This window comes from Lampris incognitus, chromosome 12 (genome assembly GCF_029633865.1).
Source record: "Lampris incognitus isolate fLamInc1 chromosome 12, fLamInc1.hap2, whole genome shotgun sequence".
Classification (NCBI taxonomy): Eukaryota; Metazoa; Chordata; class Actinopteri; order Lampriformes; family Lampridae; genus Lampris; species Lampris incognitus.
This window is the reverse complement of record NC_079222.1, coordinates 29,492,263-29,512,935: the sequence shown is the minus strand read 5'-3', so window position 1 is coordinate 29,512,935 and position 20,673 is coordinate 29,492,263. Positions and strand designations below refer to the sequence as shown.

Genomic DNA, 20,673 nt, shown 5'->3' with positions numbered 1-20,673 from the left:
AGTAAATAAATACATAAAGTCGAAACAAGGACAAGCGTATGACAAGTTAACATACACTTCAAAAATATGTCGTTCGTTGTTTTGATAGCTTTTTGGCTTTGTGAGGAGGAACGCGGGGATCCATATTGTTCCATTTCCTTCATTAATTCAATAAATGAATACAATTAATACAATTTACATTTGTGAATGTGGGATTTGGCAAGAGGTAAAATTAGATTAATAAATGCATTATCGTCTTTGTCACTATAATCATAGCAACCAAATATAACATTTCTATAGTAAAAAGCAAAATCTTGAAAATGTTGTCAACCATTAAATTGTTAACATCTTTCCAGAGCACATGTGTAAAATTACAAAACCAAAATGAATGGGGGCAAGTTTCAGGGTGTAATTCACAGAGAGAGCAACTTACATCTAAATCACTATTTAACTTTTGTAAGAAATTTTTCACTTGTTAGAATCTGTGGCTCCACTTTAAATTAAATTTCTTTTACTTATTTGTTAGAAGGAACTTCTTGTGGTAAGGACCAAACTTTTTTTTTTCCCCAGTCAATATTACTAACAAAATTGCTCCAATAAAATGTTGATGCCGGATTAGAAACCATGTTGTCCTAAAACAAGGCCCTTATTCTGGAGTTCTGAATTATGTGCTAATTCTGTACATTTTAATTTTATGTGGAGAAATAAAACCCACTATTTTGTAAATTCCAACTAGATAAAAGTTATGAAAAAGGTGGTTTAAAATCTTCATATTTTAAGTTGCTTATTTGGATATTCAGAATAAACTGGATTAGAAAATGTTTCTGCCAACTGCACTCCATGGGGCAATTCCTTACATACCATAAGGACTAGCTGGATTTGTTCCACAGAAAAGTTGAGAACAGACTAATTCTGGGTCTTATCAAGAAGAGCATTTTTGTAGTGTCCCTGCTGTTTTTGTGCTGGATTCTTTTAAATAGTAACTGCAGGTGGTGAGAACTGCACAGATGTCTTCAATTACACTTTATGTTTATTCTTACTACCACAACAACCAAACCCCGTTCTGTAATAAGTCTAACCAATTAGGCTGCTTCCTTCTGTTGAGCTCAACAAGGTTTGAACCCACAAATTGCAGCTTGAAGTCATTCTTTTCTCCCTTTTTCTCAGTTGTACCCAGCCAATTACCCCATTCTTCCGAGCTGTCCCGGTCGCGGCTCCACCCCCTCTGCCTCCTCCCCCTACATGTGGTGTCGCCAGCCACTTCTTTTCACCTGACAGTGAGGAGTTTCACCACGTGGGCGTAGCACGTGGGAGGATCACGCTATCTCCCCCTCCCCCGAACAGGCGCCCCGACCGACCAGAGGAGGCGCCAGTGCAGCGATCAGGACACATACCCACATCCGACTTCCCACCCGCAGACCAAGCCGGAGGTAACACGGGGTTCAAACCGGCGATCCCCGTGCTGGTAGGCAACGGAATAGACCGCCACGCCACCCCAGCAAAATGTTGGGGGTTTTTTGCATTTTACTTGCCCAAATATGCAGATCAACTTTTGCAGTCACATTGGGCACCTATGAATCACACTGCACCTAGCAAAAACAAAACATCAATAAAAAGAGCATTAGGAAACTAAAACTACAATGAGATAAATTATATGGCAATGCGCACACACACATTTGTCAATCAATTAATATGTTGTTATAGACCGTTATACTTTACCATCTCATTCATGCTCTCACCTGCATCATTTTCGAGCGAGGAGCACACCACTCTGCATTCCCTGGAAACTATGGTTTTCATACGGTTTTAAACTGTAGCAAGTGCCTTCATTTTGTATGAGAAAATAAATTGTGGTACACTACAAATGTTTCATTTCTGAGTAAGAAAGCAAATACATTTCACCAAGTATTCACACACATATAGTGTACGTAAATGTATAAATTTGAATCAAATACCTCCCAATTTGTTAAATAGATACTAAAAGCATTTAAAACTGCCCAGTGACTTTACTAAAATAAAAGTGTAATAGATAGTTGTTTAAACATGTGAAAAGTAACCTTGTTTGAACATGTTCAGCAGTGGTAAGAACTCCTTGTGGTGGCTTTGTAGCACATGACCCACACACAATCGCCTTTGTGTCTGAGGTGATGGCATTTGCATGGATTTTGACTAAGAATTTTTTTTTTGATGGCACTGCCTTCACGCAGTGTTTGATGCCACTGACCTTTAAAACTGAAGCAGTGCACAAGCTATGTCAGATCGTACCTTCTGAACAGACCTCGAGATAATCTTCCTCAAACAGGCATTTTAGCTGACGACAGTAATTTCAGTTGTCGTAAATTCAGAGAGAAACGTTTCATCCCTCATCTAAGTGACGTCTTCAGTCTAAACTGACTGCCGGTATCCCCACCCTTATAAACAAAACAGTGGCATAACGACCAAAAGCAGTGATGGATTCCATATAAAATCACCGCGACCATTAACTAGAGTTTCAATGGCCATGTGGACTATTCACGGAGGATTTGGGAATTGTAAGATGGCGACAGATGTACTCTTACGCCCCCCCCCCCCTCCAAGCCGGTTCAGGGATGGTCGTTCCCTCGTCACATAGATGGCCTCAAACCAGCGCTTGAACTTGATTTTAAAAATTGTGTTTAATGATGTGTGTGGTGCTGAATATGGAGCTGCCAGTGATGAATATGGAGCTGCCAGGGAAGAGGAAAAGAGGAAGGCCAAAGAGGAGGTTTATGGATGCGGGGAGGGAGGACATGCAGGTGGCTGGTGTGACAGAGGAAGATGCAGAAGACAGGAAGACATGGAAACGGACGATCCGCTGTGGCGACCCCTATCGGGAGCAGCCGAAAGTAGTAGTAGTAGTAGTGTGTGGTCGGATTTGAATGGGAAGCTGACAAAGAACTACTATTACAAATATTTAAACAGTAACAGTTGATGAGAGCCACACTGGATAATAGTTTAATTGTGTATGAAGCACCAGCAAATATTCATCTCGAGAATCTAAGCAGGATACAACACAGATCATTAAGCCTTAATTTGGGAGCAGTCAAAACCATGCCCATTAACACATTGCTCGTTGAATCCAGTGAAGTGCCATTGCATGTGAGGGGGACGTTATAACTAACATATAGGATAAGAATTCGGGGAGGAGGAAATGGTAATTTAGCATCAACTGTTCTGCAGAACTGTTGGGAGTACACGACTTTTTCTGGTAAAAGTTTTGGATGAGACACTAACAAGAAAGTGAAACAGTACAAATTAGATATAAAACATAGTTCAGCGGTTATTATTAGCAGCATTCCCGCATGGATATTTCCACAACCCACAGTAAACCTTCAAATATCAGAAAAGAGGAAAGAGTGGACGGAGAGGAATATTAACATTGTGGTGATACACAATTGAGGGTAGATTCACCAGGGGCTGCTGCTCCTTTAAGGCGGACATTCAGAATGCTGACGTAGGCACTGCTTAGAGTTTCCGGGGTGGAGCCATGTTTGCAGCAGCCTAGCGGTTAGCTGGTTGCCAGGAGAGATTGAGCTGTATCGGTGTTATTTTGCGTGGCGAGTAACGGAATTGACTCGGCTCGATCTCTCCGTCTCCTCATTCCTGCACTCCCACAACATCAATATTATCAATTAATTAACTGGCCTTGTCATTAATATTGTAACGTGCATGGATAAGTAGACACGCTGGCCGCTGGCTGGCGGGTCCGACCCTTTAGTCTAGCGGTTAGCGATGCCTCCTGCGGTGCGGGCGATGCGGGTTCGCTTCCCGGCCGCGGCAGTTCCTGTGGTTGAGTTGTCGCCCGAATTCGCTACATTGGTAACATTTAGTACTCTGCTCAAGGATATTGCAAAAAGAGCTACTATAATTATCTACATGTTTTTACAGATTGATCAAAACACTCAAATGATGAACATGTAGGAGCGAGCATTTACATTCCAGACCTCGATAAAGGAATCGTTAAGAGAATTTCAAACAGGATATCGGTATACACAGAAGAACTGACACTGATTCTGCTACTGCGATGCAAAGTATTGTAACGTGCATGGATAAGTAGACACGTTGGTCCTTGACTAACGGGTCGGACCCTTTAGTCGACTGGTTAACGTTGTCGCTTGCGGTGTGGCAGATACGGGTTCGCGCCCCGACTGCGGCGGTTCCCGGACTGCCCCCCGAATTCGCTACAGTCAGTACGTTTACATGCACCGAGCTCGATTAGTTCATTAGTCTGACTTTGGTCCCAGTATACATGCGCGGGTCGGAAATCGATTTACTGAGGGAGTCGTGTGGGCTCCGCTACGATAGGTGGCGATATGCACTCTTTCAGCTTGTTTGTATTGGGTCATTACCGGCTGACCTATTACGTCTCACACACAGAGCGCAACAATCGTCGTAGTGAACTAGGAAGTCAGCAACCCAATATCTCTAAGAATGGGCACGAAACAGGACTGTGGCCACTGGTAAGAGTTATTTTTTTTGGCGTTGTAGTACGCCTGTTTAAGGTGCTTCCACCGAACGCGGATCTGCTCCGGCGTCCTTTTAAACCCCGCCCCGACCATCTGCTCGGCTACTTTTTTGACTAAGTCGTCATTTCTTGTCTTCCTCCCGTTCATGTATTTTAAAATGTTCAGCTCTTTCAACTGAGTAAGCATATACTCCGTCTCTTCATCCGTCCAAAAATGAGCTCTCGACGTTTTCGCCATGTTTGCAGTTACTGGCTTCCTCTTCTTGTGTCCCCCCTCGTCTTCTGTTTACGCTGTTCGACTTCCGGGTCAGACTTGGCGCGCGGAAAGTTAGCGCGTGCGCAAATCGCCTCGACCAGCTCCAGTCCGACTAAGGTGTATACATGCAGAAGTAAATCGACTTCCAATCGCATTATCTGGGTGTGTCAGTCCGACTGTTACAACTTCGATTTCAGTCGAGCTAACATGTTTACATGCATTTTAAAAGTCCGGTTTTAGTCGGACTAACGCAATAATTCGATTTTTTAAGTGTCAGGTAAACGCACTGAGTATAAAACCAGGACAAACAGTCCAAGAGGCTCTATCAGTTGAGGTTTATATGATCTTATCAAATCCACGGCAACTATGAATAGATATTTATTTCTGTTGGATACCAGCACATGTTGGAATACAGGAAAATGAGGTTGTGGACAAGCTTGCTAAAACTGCATTAAACAAAAAACGGCAATGCTACTTTAGAAATGTGTTTTGGGAGAGCAGAAGCAAAATAAAAAAATCATCACGGAATAAGGAAATTGTGGCAGGAACTCTGAAATAATAATGACACGGAGGATAGAGATTAATTCAAAATTCAAAAGTGTCAGTGTGAGAAGTAAATGTAGAAAAGAATGTTATTTTCTCTAGGGTGAGATTAGGACACACAGGACTCGATGCGACTGTAGCGAATTCGGGGGGCAGTCCGGAAACTGCTACAGCCGGAACGCGAACCCGTGTCTCCCACTCCGCAAGCGACAAAGGTTAACCAGTCGACTAATGGAGATACGGGTTCGCGTCCCAGCTGTGGCGGTTGCCAGACTGCCCCCCCCCCCCGAATCCGCTACACTACTTCCTGAAGTAATACTTGGGGTAGTATTGGTAGAGGATCAATGACCACATCGGGTTATAGAACTCAGGTTTAATTGTGGCTCAGTAGGCAGATGTAATAACCATACATGGTAGTGGTGTAACCATAATAACAGTCCGGGTAGTACATAACACCTAGTGTAGTTCCAGTGGATATACATAGCATTATATCACTACAATTCCTACACGATGAAAACGACCAGTTCAGATAAATGTGAGACTTGTAATTGCAAGGAAACGGTTGAGCATGTGCTGATAGGTTGTAGAAAGTTCCGTGTAGAAAGAGAAAGACTTGAAGGGCAGGGTGGTAGATATGGGAGTGGAGCATCAAAGGTCTGTTAGAAACAGGGGACAAACAGGTGTAAAGGGCTTTATTTTAAAACTTCCAAGAAACGGGTTTACCATCCAGAATATAACTTCTTTATAACGTCATGAAGGCGTCTGGGTAGCGTAGCGGTCTTTTCCGTTGTCTACCAACACAGGATCGCCAGGTCGAATCCCAGTGTTACCTCCGGCTTGGTCGGGCGTCCCTACAGACACAACTGGCCGTGTCTACGGGTGGGAAGTCGAATGTGGGTATTTGTCCTGGTCGCTGCACTAGCGCCTCCTCTGGTCGGTTGGGGCGCCCCCCCCCCCATCCCCGGATCGGCAAAGAGGGTGGCGCGGCGACCAGGACAGCTCAAAGAGTGGGGGAATTGGGGAGAAAAAAAGGGGGGGGATTTGAACAAATTAATTAATAACGTCATGATGTTATACACTCCAGTGCAGCAGGTGGCTACATGGTCCTTTAAGATTGGTTTGTAGCCAACCAGTAAACCCAAGGAAGATGAAGAAGAAGACGAAGAAGAAGAAGAAGAAGCCTGCCTCCACCAACAGCAGCAGCCCAGCAGCAGCAGCAGCAGCAACAACAACAACAACAACACGAAGAAGAAGATTTTTAATAGCTGTGTTGGCTGATAACAAGGGGGACATCTGGTTTGAAATTAAGGTCAGCTGCCACATAGTGGTCGCTCTCTGACACTTTACTGTGTCTGAGCTGAGCCGCTGAGTTTGCGCTAGCTCTGCGGCTTTGTGGACCGAATCCAGCCGGGCAAAACGGCTAAACAACCACAGACGGTCGAGAAACACACGTCTGCTTTCAGCACTGCTGTGCTTAATACCAGGTAATTAAACCGCCGTTACGCCTTATCGGACCTCAGATTAACACCCCCCCCCCCCCAGTAGCCAGGCTAGTTTTGTCGATAGCTGCGATAATGCTCAACTGTTCCGAGGCAGACAGTCGGACTTTAGACGGCCAGGTTGCACGCTGCCAAATACGAGTCCTTCTTAACCAACAGCCTCGATGCCATCACAGCTTCTTTGTACTTCGGGCTGAACAATGTATCGTCTCAGGGTTGACTGCGGTATACACACACAAGCTCTTAGAAACCGGGCTTTTGTCGCGCCACCACCCATTGCTAGACTGATGTATAGTCTTTGCAAATGCAGCTTGGGCGTTAAAACGCCATGTGACTGGTTAAATTACGCAAGTGCTTTTATTGTTTAGTGTTATTAAAGGTACTAAGCCCTTAAACGTGTTTTTTTTTCTTCTTAGCTTTAAACTGAATGATATGACCGCACGGTGATGAAATACATCAATGCTGGTGTTAATGTTGACAATTCTTGCCAGTTTTATAAAAACCGGCATTTCATGAGTTGAATGTGGCTTATCTTCCTCTGGCTGCACCCGTCAAGGGCGCCACGGCAGATCATCGGTTTCCATCTCTTCCTTTCCCCTGCATCTCCCTCTGTCACATCTCCCTCTGTCACACCAGCCACCTGCATGTCCTCCCTCGCCACATCCATAAACCTCCTCTTTGGTCTTCCTCTTTTCTTCTTCCCTGGCAGCTCCATATTCAGCATCCTTTTCCCAATATGCCCAACATGTCTCCTCGGCGCATGTCCAAACCATCTCAATCTCACCTCTCTTGCTTTGTCTCCAAACTGTAGTCCAACCTGGGCTGTCCCTCTAATATACTCATTCCTAATCCTGTCCATCTTCGTCACTCCCAGTGAAAATCTTGACATCTTCAACTCTGCCACCTTCAGCTCTGCGTCCTGTCTTTTGGTCAGTGACACCGTTTCCAAACCATATAACATAGCTGGTCTCACAACCGTCTTGTAAACCGTCCCTTTCACTCTTGCTGGTACCCTTCTGTTGCAAATCACTCCTGACACTCTTCTCCACCCACTCCACCCTGCCTGCACTCTCTTCTTCACCTCTTTTCCGCACTCCCCATTACTTTGGACAGTTGACTTCAAGTATTTAAACTCATCTGCCTTCGCCACCTCAGCTCCTTGCATCTTCAACATTCGGCTGTCCTCCCTCTCTTTCACACCTATGCATTCCTCCGTCTTGCTCCTACTGACTTTCATTCCTCTTCTCTCCAGTGCATACCTCCACCTCTCCAGACTCTCCTCAACCTGCACCCTACTCTTGCTACAGATCACAATGTCATTCACGAAAATCATAGTCCACAGAGACTCCTGCCTGATTTCGTCCATTAACCTGTCTATCATCGTTGCAAAACAAGAAAGGGCTCAGAGCCGGTCCTTGATGTAATCCCACCTCCACCTTGAACCCATCTGTCATTCCAACTGCACACCTCACCACTGCCACACTGCCCTCATACATATCCTGCACCACTCTTACATACTTCTCATCCACCCCCGACTTCCTCATACAATACCACACCTCCTCTGTCGGCATCCTGTCATATGCTTTCTCTAAATCTACAAAGACACAATGTAACTCCTTCTGACCTTCTCTATACTTCTCCATAAACACTTTCAATGCAAAAATCGTGTCTGCATTGCTCTTGAAACCATACTGCTGCTCACTTATCAACACCTCTCCTCTTAACCTGGTTTCCACTACTCTTTCCCATAATTTCATGCTGTGGCTGATCAATTTTATACCTCTGTAGTTACTACGGTTCTTCACATCACCCTTATTCTTGAAAATTGATACCAGTACACGTCTTCTCCACTCCTCAGGCATCCTCTCACTTTCCAAGATTGTATTAAACAATCTAGTTAAAAACTCTACTGCCTTGCATGGTTAACACTGCCATCGGTGTGTGTGTGTGTGTGTGTGTGTGTGTGTGTGTGTGTGTGTGTGTGTGTGTGTGTGTGTGTGTGTGTGTGTGTGTTTGTGTGTGTGTGTGTGTGTGTGTCTGTGTGTGTCTGTGTGTGTGTGTGAGAGAGAGAGAGAGAGAGAGAGAGAGAGAGAGAGAGAGAGAGAGAGAGAGAGAGAGAGAGAGAGAGAGAGAGAGAGAGAGAATGTGTGAGGAGTTAACTAAATGAGGCATTGACTTCCCCACATCAGCAGAGGGAGTGGAGCAGCGACCGAAACGGCTCGGAAGTGTGGGGGTAATTGGCCGGATACAATTGGGGAGAAAAGGGGGGCAAAAATCCCCGATCCCCCCCAAAAAAATTTTTTTAAAAAGAACACGAGTTAAAGCAGAAATGTTGACTATTCTCACTTAGATAAATATATTTTAAGTTACTGTCTTTTGTTGAACAGAGTGACAACGACAACCCAGCCTTTCGGCTACTGATGAAAGCCTTACCCATGTACAGTAATACAGAGAAATACAAACGTGTGTCGGTGGCGAGATCCCCACCAAAAATCCCAAGAGAGTCATGGTTTTGTTTGTCACCCAGCAGTTGTTGTTCCGCCAGAGAGGACAGGCACAACAAATGCTCTGAGTTCTGGTATTGTGGTGGGTGACTCCTGAGAAGTGTATGCCAAAAATGAATGCAACTTGAGTCTTAACAAGATTGCCACGATACAATGATATGATGAATGACTAAATTGTGATTTAGGACTCTACACATAATTTCAACTTGAGTAATACATAGTATTGTCTAAGGTCATTACAATATTGAAATGCTATTTTTTTTTTGTATGTTTTTCTTTGAAAGGGTAGAAATGGGTGCTCTGGGCAGCAGATTCCAGTCTAATTCTCAGGGACCGGAGGAGGCAGAAGGGGGTGTGTCCCCCAGTCGAAAACATGGATGTGACTGCAAGAAGAGGAAAAGGAATGTCAATTGCTATTGTGAGGCTGAACAGGAGGACGAGGATGCCTTGCTTGAAATACCTCGCAGGTGAAAGCTTATACGAAAATATGTTGAAAATACAAATGACGGCTTTCTTAATTTGAGGGCAAATCCTTACCGCTGACCCGTTTTTGAAATCCAAACAGGAAAAAATTGAAAAGCACGTCGAAGTATATCTATCAGACTTTGTTCCTGAATGGGGAAAATAGTGACATTCGCATCTGTGCCCTGGGACAGGGGTGGAACCTCCATAAAGTGTACTTGTGCCAGGTAAAACCTACACCCGCACACAAACACACACACAAACACACTAAGACTCGCTCAATCAAGCCTTTCCAAAGCCTGTCAAGCACAGAATCTCCCATGACTACATCACCTCAAAGTTGATGCCTATGTGCAATCTCACACCATTCTCTTTCTGTCCCTCTCACTGCCTCTCCCTTGTTCCTATCTGTCACTGTGTTTTCACTTCATGTCCTCCTCTATCCCCCCTCCACATCGCTTAGTCAGGGTATTTCTCAAGTATGTTCAGTGGCTCCTGGAAGGAGTCCAACATGATGGTAATTGAGCTGGAGATTCCAGACCAAAACATCGACAGAGAAGGTCAGAACCTCAGTTAATGAAAAGGGTTATAGATGGAGTTGGTTTAACTGCTGAGCATTATACGTACCTGTTGGCACTTGACGTAAGTCTTTCTCTTTCTTTAATTTTTTTCAGCCCTACAGGTCGTATTTGGATCCTTGTACCGGGACGATGTGTTGATCAAACCCAAAAGGGTTGTCAATATCCTTGCAGCTGCTTGTATGCTCCAGCTGGTCAGTACAGTCACTGTCAGAAATCCCTTCTCATTTATATATTTCAAGTTCGTTATCTATTTTCTCTCCCACAATACCTCCCCCATGGTTTGAGGATTTTCATAGACTACATATAGATTATAGATACACATATATAGATATATTATCTATAGATGGACTACATATTTCATAGACTTTCATATCTATGAGTGAGTCATTTATATATATTTGAAATGTGACAATCTGTTAATTCTACAATTTTGAAACTTGTCAATTTTGTTTAAATTTAAAGCAAAATGTTGCAGATGGCGGTCAGTACTGATGAGTAATGTAGTCAGTTGAAGCAATGAAATAATCCTCACTGCGTACGACTGACAAAGAAATTAGTTTTCTCCTGCTTTGTCCACCAGAGAGGGTGGGTGGAACTTCCTCTCGGGTGGACCAACCAGCGAGAAGCATCAAAGAGGGTCAACTAACAAAAGATAGTAATCTAACAGACGGTGGACATTTTCAAGACTGCCACTTTAAAGAGTATCATTCACCTATCTCAGCACCAACACAGTTGTTCTCCTTTTAAAATGGAGTGCAACACATACAAGACGACCTAACCAAGTATTAATTAACATCGATGTGACAAGCGGAGTCCTGTTTCAGCGTTAGGCTCTAAGCAACAGCACCACAATTATAAATGGAGATACACCAATAATACTTTTTCACTGCTGAAACCGATTCTGAGTGTGAATCTTTGCAGGACAAGGCTAGTGTATTTTTCTTTTTTTCTTTTTTTTTTATTGTTGGCATTTTCTATGAGAGGATTGAAACCAACAATGATTTTCTCCTGTTCAGTGGCAGCCGTGTTATGGCCAACGTCAGAGACGTATTGTAATTGTATTCCAAAAATCGGTTTAACCAGATCAGAGAGCTGTATCCTTGTTTTGGTCAACACAACACATCATTACGAAGGCCGTGGGTGTTGTGGTTTCCTCTGAATGTGTTTACAGACAGCCACAGCAACAAGTTTATTTTATATGTAAACAAGACACTGCACATGCTCACAATTTCATGCACAATTTAGTACGGCCGATTCACCTGACCTACTTGTCTTTGGACTGTGGGATGAAACCGGAGCACCTGGAGGAAACCCACGCAGGCACGGAGAGCACATGCAAAATCCACATAGAGGACGACCCGGGACAACCCCCAAGTAAAGATTGGACTACCCCGCAGCAACCCAGGACCTTCTTGCTGTGAGGCGACCGCGCTAACCACTGCGCCACCGTGCCGCCCCGCTGTGAAATCATCTGGGATTATTCCAGAAAGCTGTTCAGTACCTGTTTTTGGCAATGTACATGCAATGCGATTATCAACAGAACACAAATTCCACTTTTCCCCCTCTGACCCAGTGTTATGCAGCTAATAGGTGGAAGCTATTAGAAATCATCAGTTTTTACCCAAAAACGACAACAGTTCTGATGACAGGATCATTTCGATCATCACCGATAATCACCGGTGATGACGATCGGTGCTTCCGCTTCGGGTGTGGTGAAGATGGCTGCGCAAATTCACATTTGCAGCGGCCTCACCCAGTGCCGTCCACGTCTGCGTCTTAAGTTTTGTCTTCGTTTGATGACTGGGAGAGCTGGCGCTGGATCGGCTGGGAGAGTGGGGCAGGCTAAGCTAACTGCTAGCCCAGGCAGACCAGCAGTTCTGATAACACGGAGGGCGGTCTGGCGGCGGCCTCACCTGGCGTTGACTGTGGTGTTTTTGATGTTGTCGTGAGGAGTGCGGGGAGGTGTGTCGAGGGTCGGGCTGGGGGAGCTGGTGCTGTATCAGCTGGGAGAGCTTGGTCTGCTTTCTGTTCCTATTTATAATGAAGAATGCTGTGCCCAAAGCATTTACTCATTATCAAATAATTGACCATAACTTGGGAAGCTGTATTTGTGGAAAGGTGGATATATTATATTATCTTGTCAGTTTTTTTTCGTCAGATGATCCAAAACTTGATTCAGTTGCATGGTTTGTTAAACAGGATGGCCTGATCCAGCAGTGTGGAGAGACGATGAAAGAAAATATCTGTGTGAATACGGTGTGTGGCTACTACTCTTCTGCTAGTGTTTACGGCCTGGATTCAGTCATGAAAAAGTAAGACATCTAACTGGATTCAAATCAGAGTAACAGTAATATTTTCACATTTCACGTTCATTTACGTGTGTGTCTCTTTGTGCAGGTGTCTTGAATGGCTTCTAAACAACCTTATGACTCACCAGAATGTTGACCTAATGAAAGAACTGGGGTAGGCTTTTTTTTTCTTAAGCCTTCAACTACACCTTCCAACAATTATCTCTTCTACAGATTTTTTTTTCTTTTTTGGAAAAGATGTGTATTCTTCATTCTTCATACATTCATCGCTTTTATGGCTCACTACGTTTATCAGTCTTATTTCATGCACTGAGCCTCCTTGTAAAATAGAGCTTTGTTTTCAGTAGGAGTACTCCATTTGATATAGGTATCAAATTGATTTGTTTATTTCTATATTATAATGATGGTGGGGGGGGCAGTTTACTCACCAAGGTTTAGTAAATGGTTTGTTACTCAAACTGTCCAACAGAATTGGTGCCTATACAAAATGCAGTTGACCCGATCAAACTCATTGAAATGCATTCCACAGACATTGCCTGTTTCACTTGTTCATCAGTTCAACCTAAAGAGTTAGCATACGATCACAGATTTGTTACACAGAACTGCTGATATGGTAAAATTCCACTTCAAGGCCATATGGCATCGCTCCAAAGACTGTGTGGTAGCTTTTCCTAAATTAATGTAATTGGCTGTCTAGTGGCGGCACGGTGGCGCAGTGGTTAGCGCGGTTGCCTCACAGCAAGAAGGTCCTGGGTTCGAGCCCCGGGGTAGTCCAACCTCGGGGGTCATCCTGGGTCGTCCTCTGTGTGGAATTTGCATGTTCTCCCTGTGTCTGTGTGGGTTTCCTCCAGGTGCTCCAGTTTCCTGCCACAGTCCAAAGACATGTAGGTCAGGTGAATCAGCCGTACTAAATTGTCCCTAGGTGTGTGTGTCTTTGTGTATAGGCCCTGTGAGGAACTGGTGGCCTGTCCAGGGTGTCTCCCTGCCTACCCCCCGTGACTGCTGGGATAGGCTCCAGCATCCCCGTGACCCTGAGAGCAGGATAAGTGGTTTGGATAATGAATGAATGAATGAATGACTGTCTGGTGGCGCAGTGGTTAGTGCGGTCGCCTCACAGTAAAGATCCTGGGTTCAAGCCCCAGGGTAGTCCAACCTCGAGGGTCAACCCGGGTCATCCTCTGTGTGGAGTTTGCATGTTCGCCGTCTGCGTGGGTTTCCTCCGGGTGTTCCGCTTTCCTCCCAAAGACATGTAGGTCAGGTGACTCGGCCGTACTATATTGTCCCTAGGTGTGAATGTGTCGGCCCTGTGATGGACTGGCGGTCTGGCCAGGGTGTCTCCCCACCTGCTGCCCAATGACTGCTGGGATAGGCTCCAGTTTGAATGAATGAATGGCTGTGTAGTCACAGTTCGGGGATGCATTGGTTAGTAGAGTCAAGGAACATCCAGACAAGTAAAACTGATACATGAATGCACAGGGGAACCAGTCAATTATTTCTCTATCCAGCAAAGGACATTCACTGCTTCAGCAAGCTGAGAACGTCGCAAGTGACGGCTGTGTGTTTTAGGGTGGTGTGGTTGTTGGTGAGAATAGGTTAATTGGTGGCTGTCACAGGTGAGGAATTCAGTGCAGCATCCAGAAAGGCCTTGAGATGCATTGGATTTAATTGGATTGGATCAGATTTAATTCAGACATCCAAGGCATAGACCAAACAAAAAATACCGTTTCCCACCACGAGCATCATTCGTCTCCTAGAGCCAAACATGTAAGTACTTGAGATCCCCAAAATATTTCAGGTGTCATTACACAGAGGTATAGAGGAAGACATTGGTTGCATCCAAAATTACATTACTTACTACATATTATATATATATATATATATATATATATATATATATATATATATATATATATATACTGTCTTCCATCGTACTATTAGTCCCTGAGTAAAAAGCACAAGGGCTGTTCAGACATACTACCTCATCACAGAACCACGCCACTTCCTTTCGCTCTTTGCAGGTTGATGACAACACGCTGCGCACAAACATCTGCAGGTGTGGTGACCCAGTTTTTTTTTTTAAAAATAAACAAGGCTTTCACCACTTTCTGCTTTCTATCATGAGAAGTAATGCTTCAATTCTTAAATTTAAACTATTCTGCCGACAGCTGTGTGATGCCCTTCGCCATTGTTGGTCATTTTCCTGAAATATCGCAATGCATTATGGGATATCCATGCCAGCGTAGTGTCCAGTGTTTGCATACTCTGACTTTTTTCTGCATGTAGTATGACAGCCTGTTGTTTTCACGTACTATTTGATGCATACTGTGGTTTCAGACATACTAAAAACACTCGCATACCGTTTTGCAGGACTGAATATTGTGTTGCATGGGATTTTGGATGCAGCCATTGTGTTGCAGGTTGCCTATAGTATTTGTGATGAGATGCTGCTCTTACTATTACCAAAATACACTGAATAAGTATTTCCTTTTCTGTTCCTTGTCTGTGACAGCTACTTGTGTACACTCTCGGGTGATTTTATTTTTAGTTTTTTTAATCAGTTTTTATTTCTATTGCATTTATAGTTTTCCTTTCAATTTCAGTTTAGTTTTAATTTAGTTTTATGTGTCGCTGGCCATTTTATTTTAGATTTAGCTTTGGTTTTAGTTTAGTTTTAGTATTATCAGTTTTAGGTTTTATTTTAGTTTTACTTTAGTGTTTATGAAAATCTTGCCCTGGCCTGCACCATACTTCCATTGAAGCAGCAACACTTGTGATATTCTGTGCCCAGCCAGAAAAGGTGACATTTCAACACGTTTAACATGAATGGCTTTTATTTACACCAAACTAAAATATATACACTACCGTTCAAAAGTTTGGGATCACCCAAACAATTTTGTGTTTTCCATGAAAAGTCACACTTATTCACCACCATATGTTGTGAAATGAATAGAAAATAGAGTCAAGACATTGACAAGGTTAGAAATAATGATTTGTATTTGAAATAAGATTTTTTTTACATCAAACTTTGCTTTTGTCAAAGAATCCTCCATTTGCAGCAATTACAGCATTGCAGACCTTTGGCATTCTAGCTGTTAATTTGTTGAGGTAATCTGGAGAAATTGCACCCCACGCTTCCAGAAGCAGCTCCCACAAGTTGGATTGGTTGGATGGGCACTTCTTTGAGCAGATTGAGTTTCTGGAGCATCACATTTGTGGGGTCAATTAAACGCTCAAAATGGCCAGAAAAAGATAACTTTCATCTGAAACTCGACAGTCTATTCTTGTTCTTAGAAATGAAGGCTATTCCATGTGAGAAATTGCTAAGAAATTGAAGATTTCCTACACCGGTGTGTACTACTCCCTTCAGAGGACAGCACAAACAGGCTCTAACCAGAGTAGAAAAAGAAGTGGGAGGCCGCGTTGCACAACTGAGCAAGAAGATAAGTACATTAGAGTCTCTAGTTTGAGAAACAGACGCCTCACAGGTCCCCAACTGGCATCTTCATTAAATAGTACCTGTTAGAGCCTGTTTGTGCTGTCCTCTGAAGGGAGTAGTACACACCGGTGTAGGAAATCTTCAATTTCTTAGCAATTTCTCGCATGGAATAGCCTTCATTTCTAAGATCAAGAATAGACTGTCGAGTTTCAGATGAAAGTTCTCTTTTTCTGGCCATTTTGAGCGTTTAATTGACCCCACAAATGTGATGCTCCAGAAACTCAATCTGCTCAAAGAAGTGCCAATCCAACCAATCCAACTTGTGGGAGCTGCTTCTGGAAGCGTGGGGTGCAATTTCTCCAGATTACCTCAACAAATTAACAGCTAGAATGCCAAAGGTCTGCAATGCTGTAATTGCTGCAAATGGAGGATTCTTTGACGAAAGCAAAGTTTGATGTAAAAAAAATCTTATTTCAAATACAAATCATTATTTCTAACCTTGTCAATGTCTTGACTCTATTTTCTATTCATTTCACAACATATGGTGGTGAATAAGTGTGACTTTTCATGGAAAACACGAAATTGTTTGGGTGATCCCAAACTTTTGAACGGTAGTGTATATATATATATTTATATACATTGCGGGAGTTTTCTGTCTGTTCTTTTTTTATTTCATCTACTTTGCTCACAGCAGCTGTATTTATTAACTGGACTAATAAAAGGGGCCTTCTAATTCAGCCAACTGTGAAATGGCTGAAGTGGCCATGGCAGTCAACCGCCAGCACAAAAGGAAGGTGTTCTGTGGTTATGATGGGACTTCCCTGCATTTTGACAAAAACAATCCCCCCCAAAAAAAACCCTGATTGACTAATCAGACAAATACAAATTTGCTTCAGTTTATCGTGATAATATCCCTTTTTAGTTTTAAGGCCAATATTTCGATCGAAGTTTTTAATCTTTTAATTTTTTTCACAAACTTGATTTTAGTTTTTATTTTAATCAGTGAACTGATATTCTTTCATTAGTTTTGCTCATTTTTAGTTTCAGTTTCCCTTAGTGATCGCAACCTTGATTCTCTCTCACACCTTTCTGCACCATGTGCCTGTTCAGATTCTAGATGTTGTTCCATCTCTTTACGTTACTGGTCAGTAATTGTTTGCCTTTTGCTTCGAAAGAACAACAAAACCACTCGGCTGGGGTATTTACTTTGTATTAATCACTACTGTGTAGCAATGTTTGCTGACATTAGTCTTCGCAAGCATTCCTCCACAACTAGGACACATTTAACCCGTTCAACATTGAACATGTGGAAATTGCCGCTTTTCCCACTTGATGCAAGATTAGCCAATTTTCTGTTTCTTAAGCCTCAGTAGAATCTTGTTATGTCGTTGCCATGCTAACCAGTTCAGTCATTTAGGAAATATTAGGTTCTTCCTGTAGCATGTTGCAATTAGCAACGTTGATTGAAGAATACCAGTGCACATGCACACTAGTGAGTCATTTGATTGCGACATGGCCATCTGTGAATGGAATTGCTGCTTACTGAGTTGATACAAACACAAGACCAAGGGGTGTCCGGGTAGTGTGGTGGTCTATTCCGTTGCCTGCCAACACGGGGATCGCCGGTTCGAATCCCCGTGTTACCTCCAGCCTGGTAGGGCGTCCCTACAGACACAATTGGCCATGTCTGTGGGTGTCCTGGTCGCTGCACTAGCGCCTCCTCTGGTCGGTCGGGGCACCTGTTCGGGGGGGGGGGGGATAGCGTGATCCCCCAACACGCTACGTCCCCCTGGTGAAACGCCTCACTGTCAGGTGAAAGGAAGCGGCTGGCGACTCCGCATGTATCAGAAGAGGCATGTGGTAGTCTGCAGCCCTCCCTGGATCGGCAGAGGGGATAGAGCAGCGAACAGGATGGTTTGGAAAGTGGGGTAATTGGCCGGATACAATTGAGGAGAAAAGGGGGGGGGGGGTAAAAAAAAAAAAACATGAGCATAAATGTTTCAAGGTCATTAAATACAAAGCAACAGACAGGTTTTATTTAACAATGACTTAGTAATTTGGTTTTTAATTCATTAAATCATTTGCTTGTTTATCAAAAGTGTTGAATTCATGTTTTATTCAATTACACATTTAATGAGTTTACTTTTGTTACTTCCACCCATTATAGTATACCTCATTTTATTAAAAATGATGAAATCAGTCTTCCTATTTCAAGTAAGTTGAGGTTTGAGCCATGACTGTGTGGCATTTCTTTGTCGTCCTATTGTTGTAGGGTTGATATAATGGAGCAGCTCATTCAGTCATCTGACCTGTTCGTCATGCAAGTGGAGATGGACGTATATACCGCTTTGAAAAAGGTACAAGAAAAACACTCATCTTTCTCTCTATAAATGTACTATCGTTATCATGGCTCTGTTTGTAATATCTATTTCCATACATCCATGTACTTCGTTAGTGGACGTTCTTGCAGCTCAACCCATCTTGGGATGGCCCCATTAAGCAGCTTTTAGCTGATGCTGATGCTTGGCTTTGCAAACGAAGGACAGGTAAGATCACCACTTATGTTGTTAAATCATATCTACAGCCTATGAACTTAGCAGGATGACAAATTACAAACTCAACTTTCTTTCTTTCTTTCTTTGTTCAGAGCTGTGTGAAAAAGAGCCCTTCTTGAGTACAGAGGAGGGTGCAAGTTTTGCCTCTGTTTTCAAGCACCTTCGCCTCCAGTACATCGTGAATGACCTTGCCTCGGCGCGTGTACTGGAGAGAGACAATGTCTTGCCCCCTTGTAAAAAGTGTTTCTGTTTCATCTGAAATCATTTTATTACAGTTCACATAGCTGTCAATACAGATACTGTAAAAAGCTGTTCAATTTCTTCATGGATCCTGCTGATTTCACTCCTGTTCTGTCTTTATATTCCAGATTGGTTGACATCCGTTTACAAGAACCAGTGGTTTGCCATGCTGCGGACAGAGTTTGACAATGATAATGGGTAAGAGGCTCCTAAGCTCGAAACCATGGGCGTTGTTCCATAACCTGATTAATTTCACAAAAATCTTTTAACTGTTATTCCATCTAGATTTAGCCACATAATTAATATACAGTAACGAAATCTCTTAATAATTAATGTTACTGTGTGTGTTTAGTCCACAGGAAGCTAATAAAGAGGAAATTGAGACATGCAGTATGAGGTGTGGCAGGAAACTGACTAAAGATGGAGATGTGAGTCAAATAATGTCTCAGTTACAAATATATTGCCATTTATAGTAAAATGTTTGTGGATTAAAAACAAAAGAAATATATTATAACCTAAGTTAATAATGTTTTTCCTTCCTCAGTACTGTTGGCGTTGGACGGGCTTCAATTTTGGTTTTGACCTGCTGGTTACATACACAAACCGCTTTATAGTTTTCAAAAGGAATACCTTGAGTCAGCCATGCGGAGGCGCTGTGAGTCTGCAGACCCGGAGACACCTGGCATATAGGTCTGTGTTACCCTGGTATAGCAACTCTCACTGAAAACGTTATAGCGCCTGCAAATTAGATAGCTGTACGAGCGCACTGAAATATAAATTTACGAACATTAAAACTCACCCATGATGACACTCAATTTCATCATAGTTCAAATACTTGAACTCTCATGATGTATACTGATATTTTTCACATTCTGTATATTCCCTGGTATGTATACATCACTGACTAAGGACAGCGCTTTCTGCTGAGATTAGATGTACACTGAGCAGTAGTCAGATACAGCAAGTCAATGAGTTGAATGTGTGTGTGAGCTAAAATAGAGAGTGAAACTTTTTTAGTAGGTGTTTCGACACACGTTCACACCTTTAAAAGCCATTGACAAGCATTTGCAGACTCTTGGTGGTGTCTTCAACTTGTCATGTATATATGACAAAATTAAGACGAGCCCAACTAAGCCTCATAATTGGCATAATTGGCGTTGATCCTCCATATAAAGTCAACCAGTAGGTGTTGATGTTGAATATAACAGTCTATTTACGCCCCCATTTTGTATTATCCAACATACTTAACGCGTTAGTCTCTTTGTCTCTGCCCAGATTACGCCTCGCCTCATTTGATAACAATGGAAAGCTGGTTTGTAGTCGCTCAACAGGCTACCAACTCCTCACCCTTGAGAAAGACCAGGTTAGTGAATAACTTTTGCCACATTTACTCTATAAAATTCAAATATGCATATAAATTGTCATGCAACACATGTGCATACAATGCTATTAATGGACATTCTTCCTTGCCCCTCTATCTCTCAGGAGTATGTTGTGATGAATTTGGACAGCCGTTTGCTGTCATTCCCCCTTTACGTGTGCTGTAGCTTCCTGTACACATCGCCTCCTCTACCATTCCCTCGATAACTCTGCACTTCCGTACAACCTTGCTGACGCCAACGTGGTCTACAATCCAACTGGTTCATCCCACAAGAAGTTTCACTTATCAAAAATCACTCTTTGACTTTGAAAATGGCATCTGTATGACAACTACCTGAGTTAACCTTAAGATGACTTTTGTAATATTATTTATTTTTTACTGCATTATGTGGATTTGTGTTACACATTTTTTAAATATGTCAACTGCCAATAAAGCTGACCCCGAG

General features: G+C 42.9%; 1 protein-coding gene across 1 annotated transcript; it reads left to right on the top strand.

Moving 5' to 3' along the window:
- The first annotated feature begins 6,502 nt into the window (after nucleotides 1-6,502).
- On the top strand, nucleotides 6,503-20,673 carry gmcl1 (germ cell-less, spermatogenesis associated). The gene is made up of 15 exons (XM_056290972.1): nucleotides 6,503-6,745; nucleotides 9,549-9,731; nucleotides 9,830-9,953; nucleotides 10,190-10,286; nucleotides 10,401-10,498; nucleotides 12,507-12,619; nucleotides 12,705-12,770; nucleotides 18,325-18,409; nucleotides 18,508-18,598; nucleotides 18,700-18,840; nucleotides 18,976-19,045; nucleotides 19,200-19,275; nucleotides 19,392-19,537; nucleotides 20,123-20,210; nucleotides 20,333-20,673. Exons 2-15 carry the CDS (start codon nucleotides 9,556-9,558, stop codon nucleotides 20,432-20,434), a joined length of 1,473 nt encoding a protein of 490 aa, XP_056146947.1. The 5' UTR covers nucleotides 6,503-6,745; nucleotides 9,549-9,555; the 3' UTR covers nucleotides 20,435-20,673.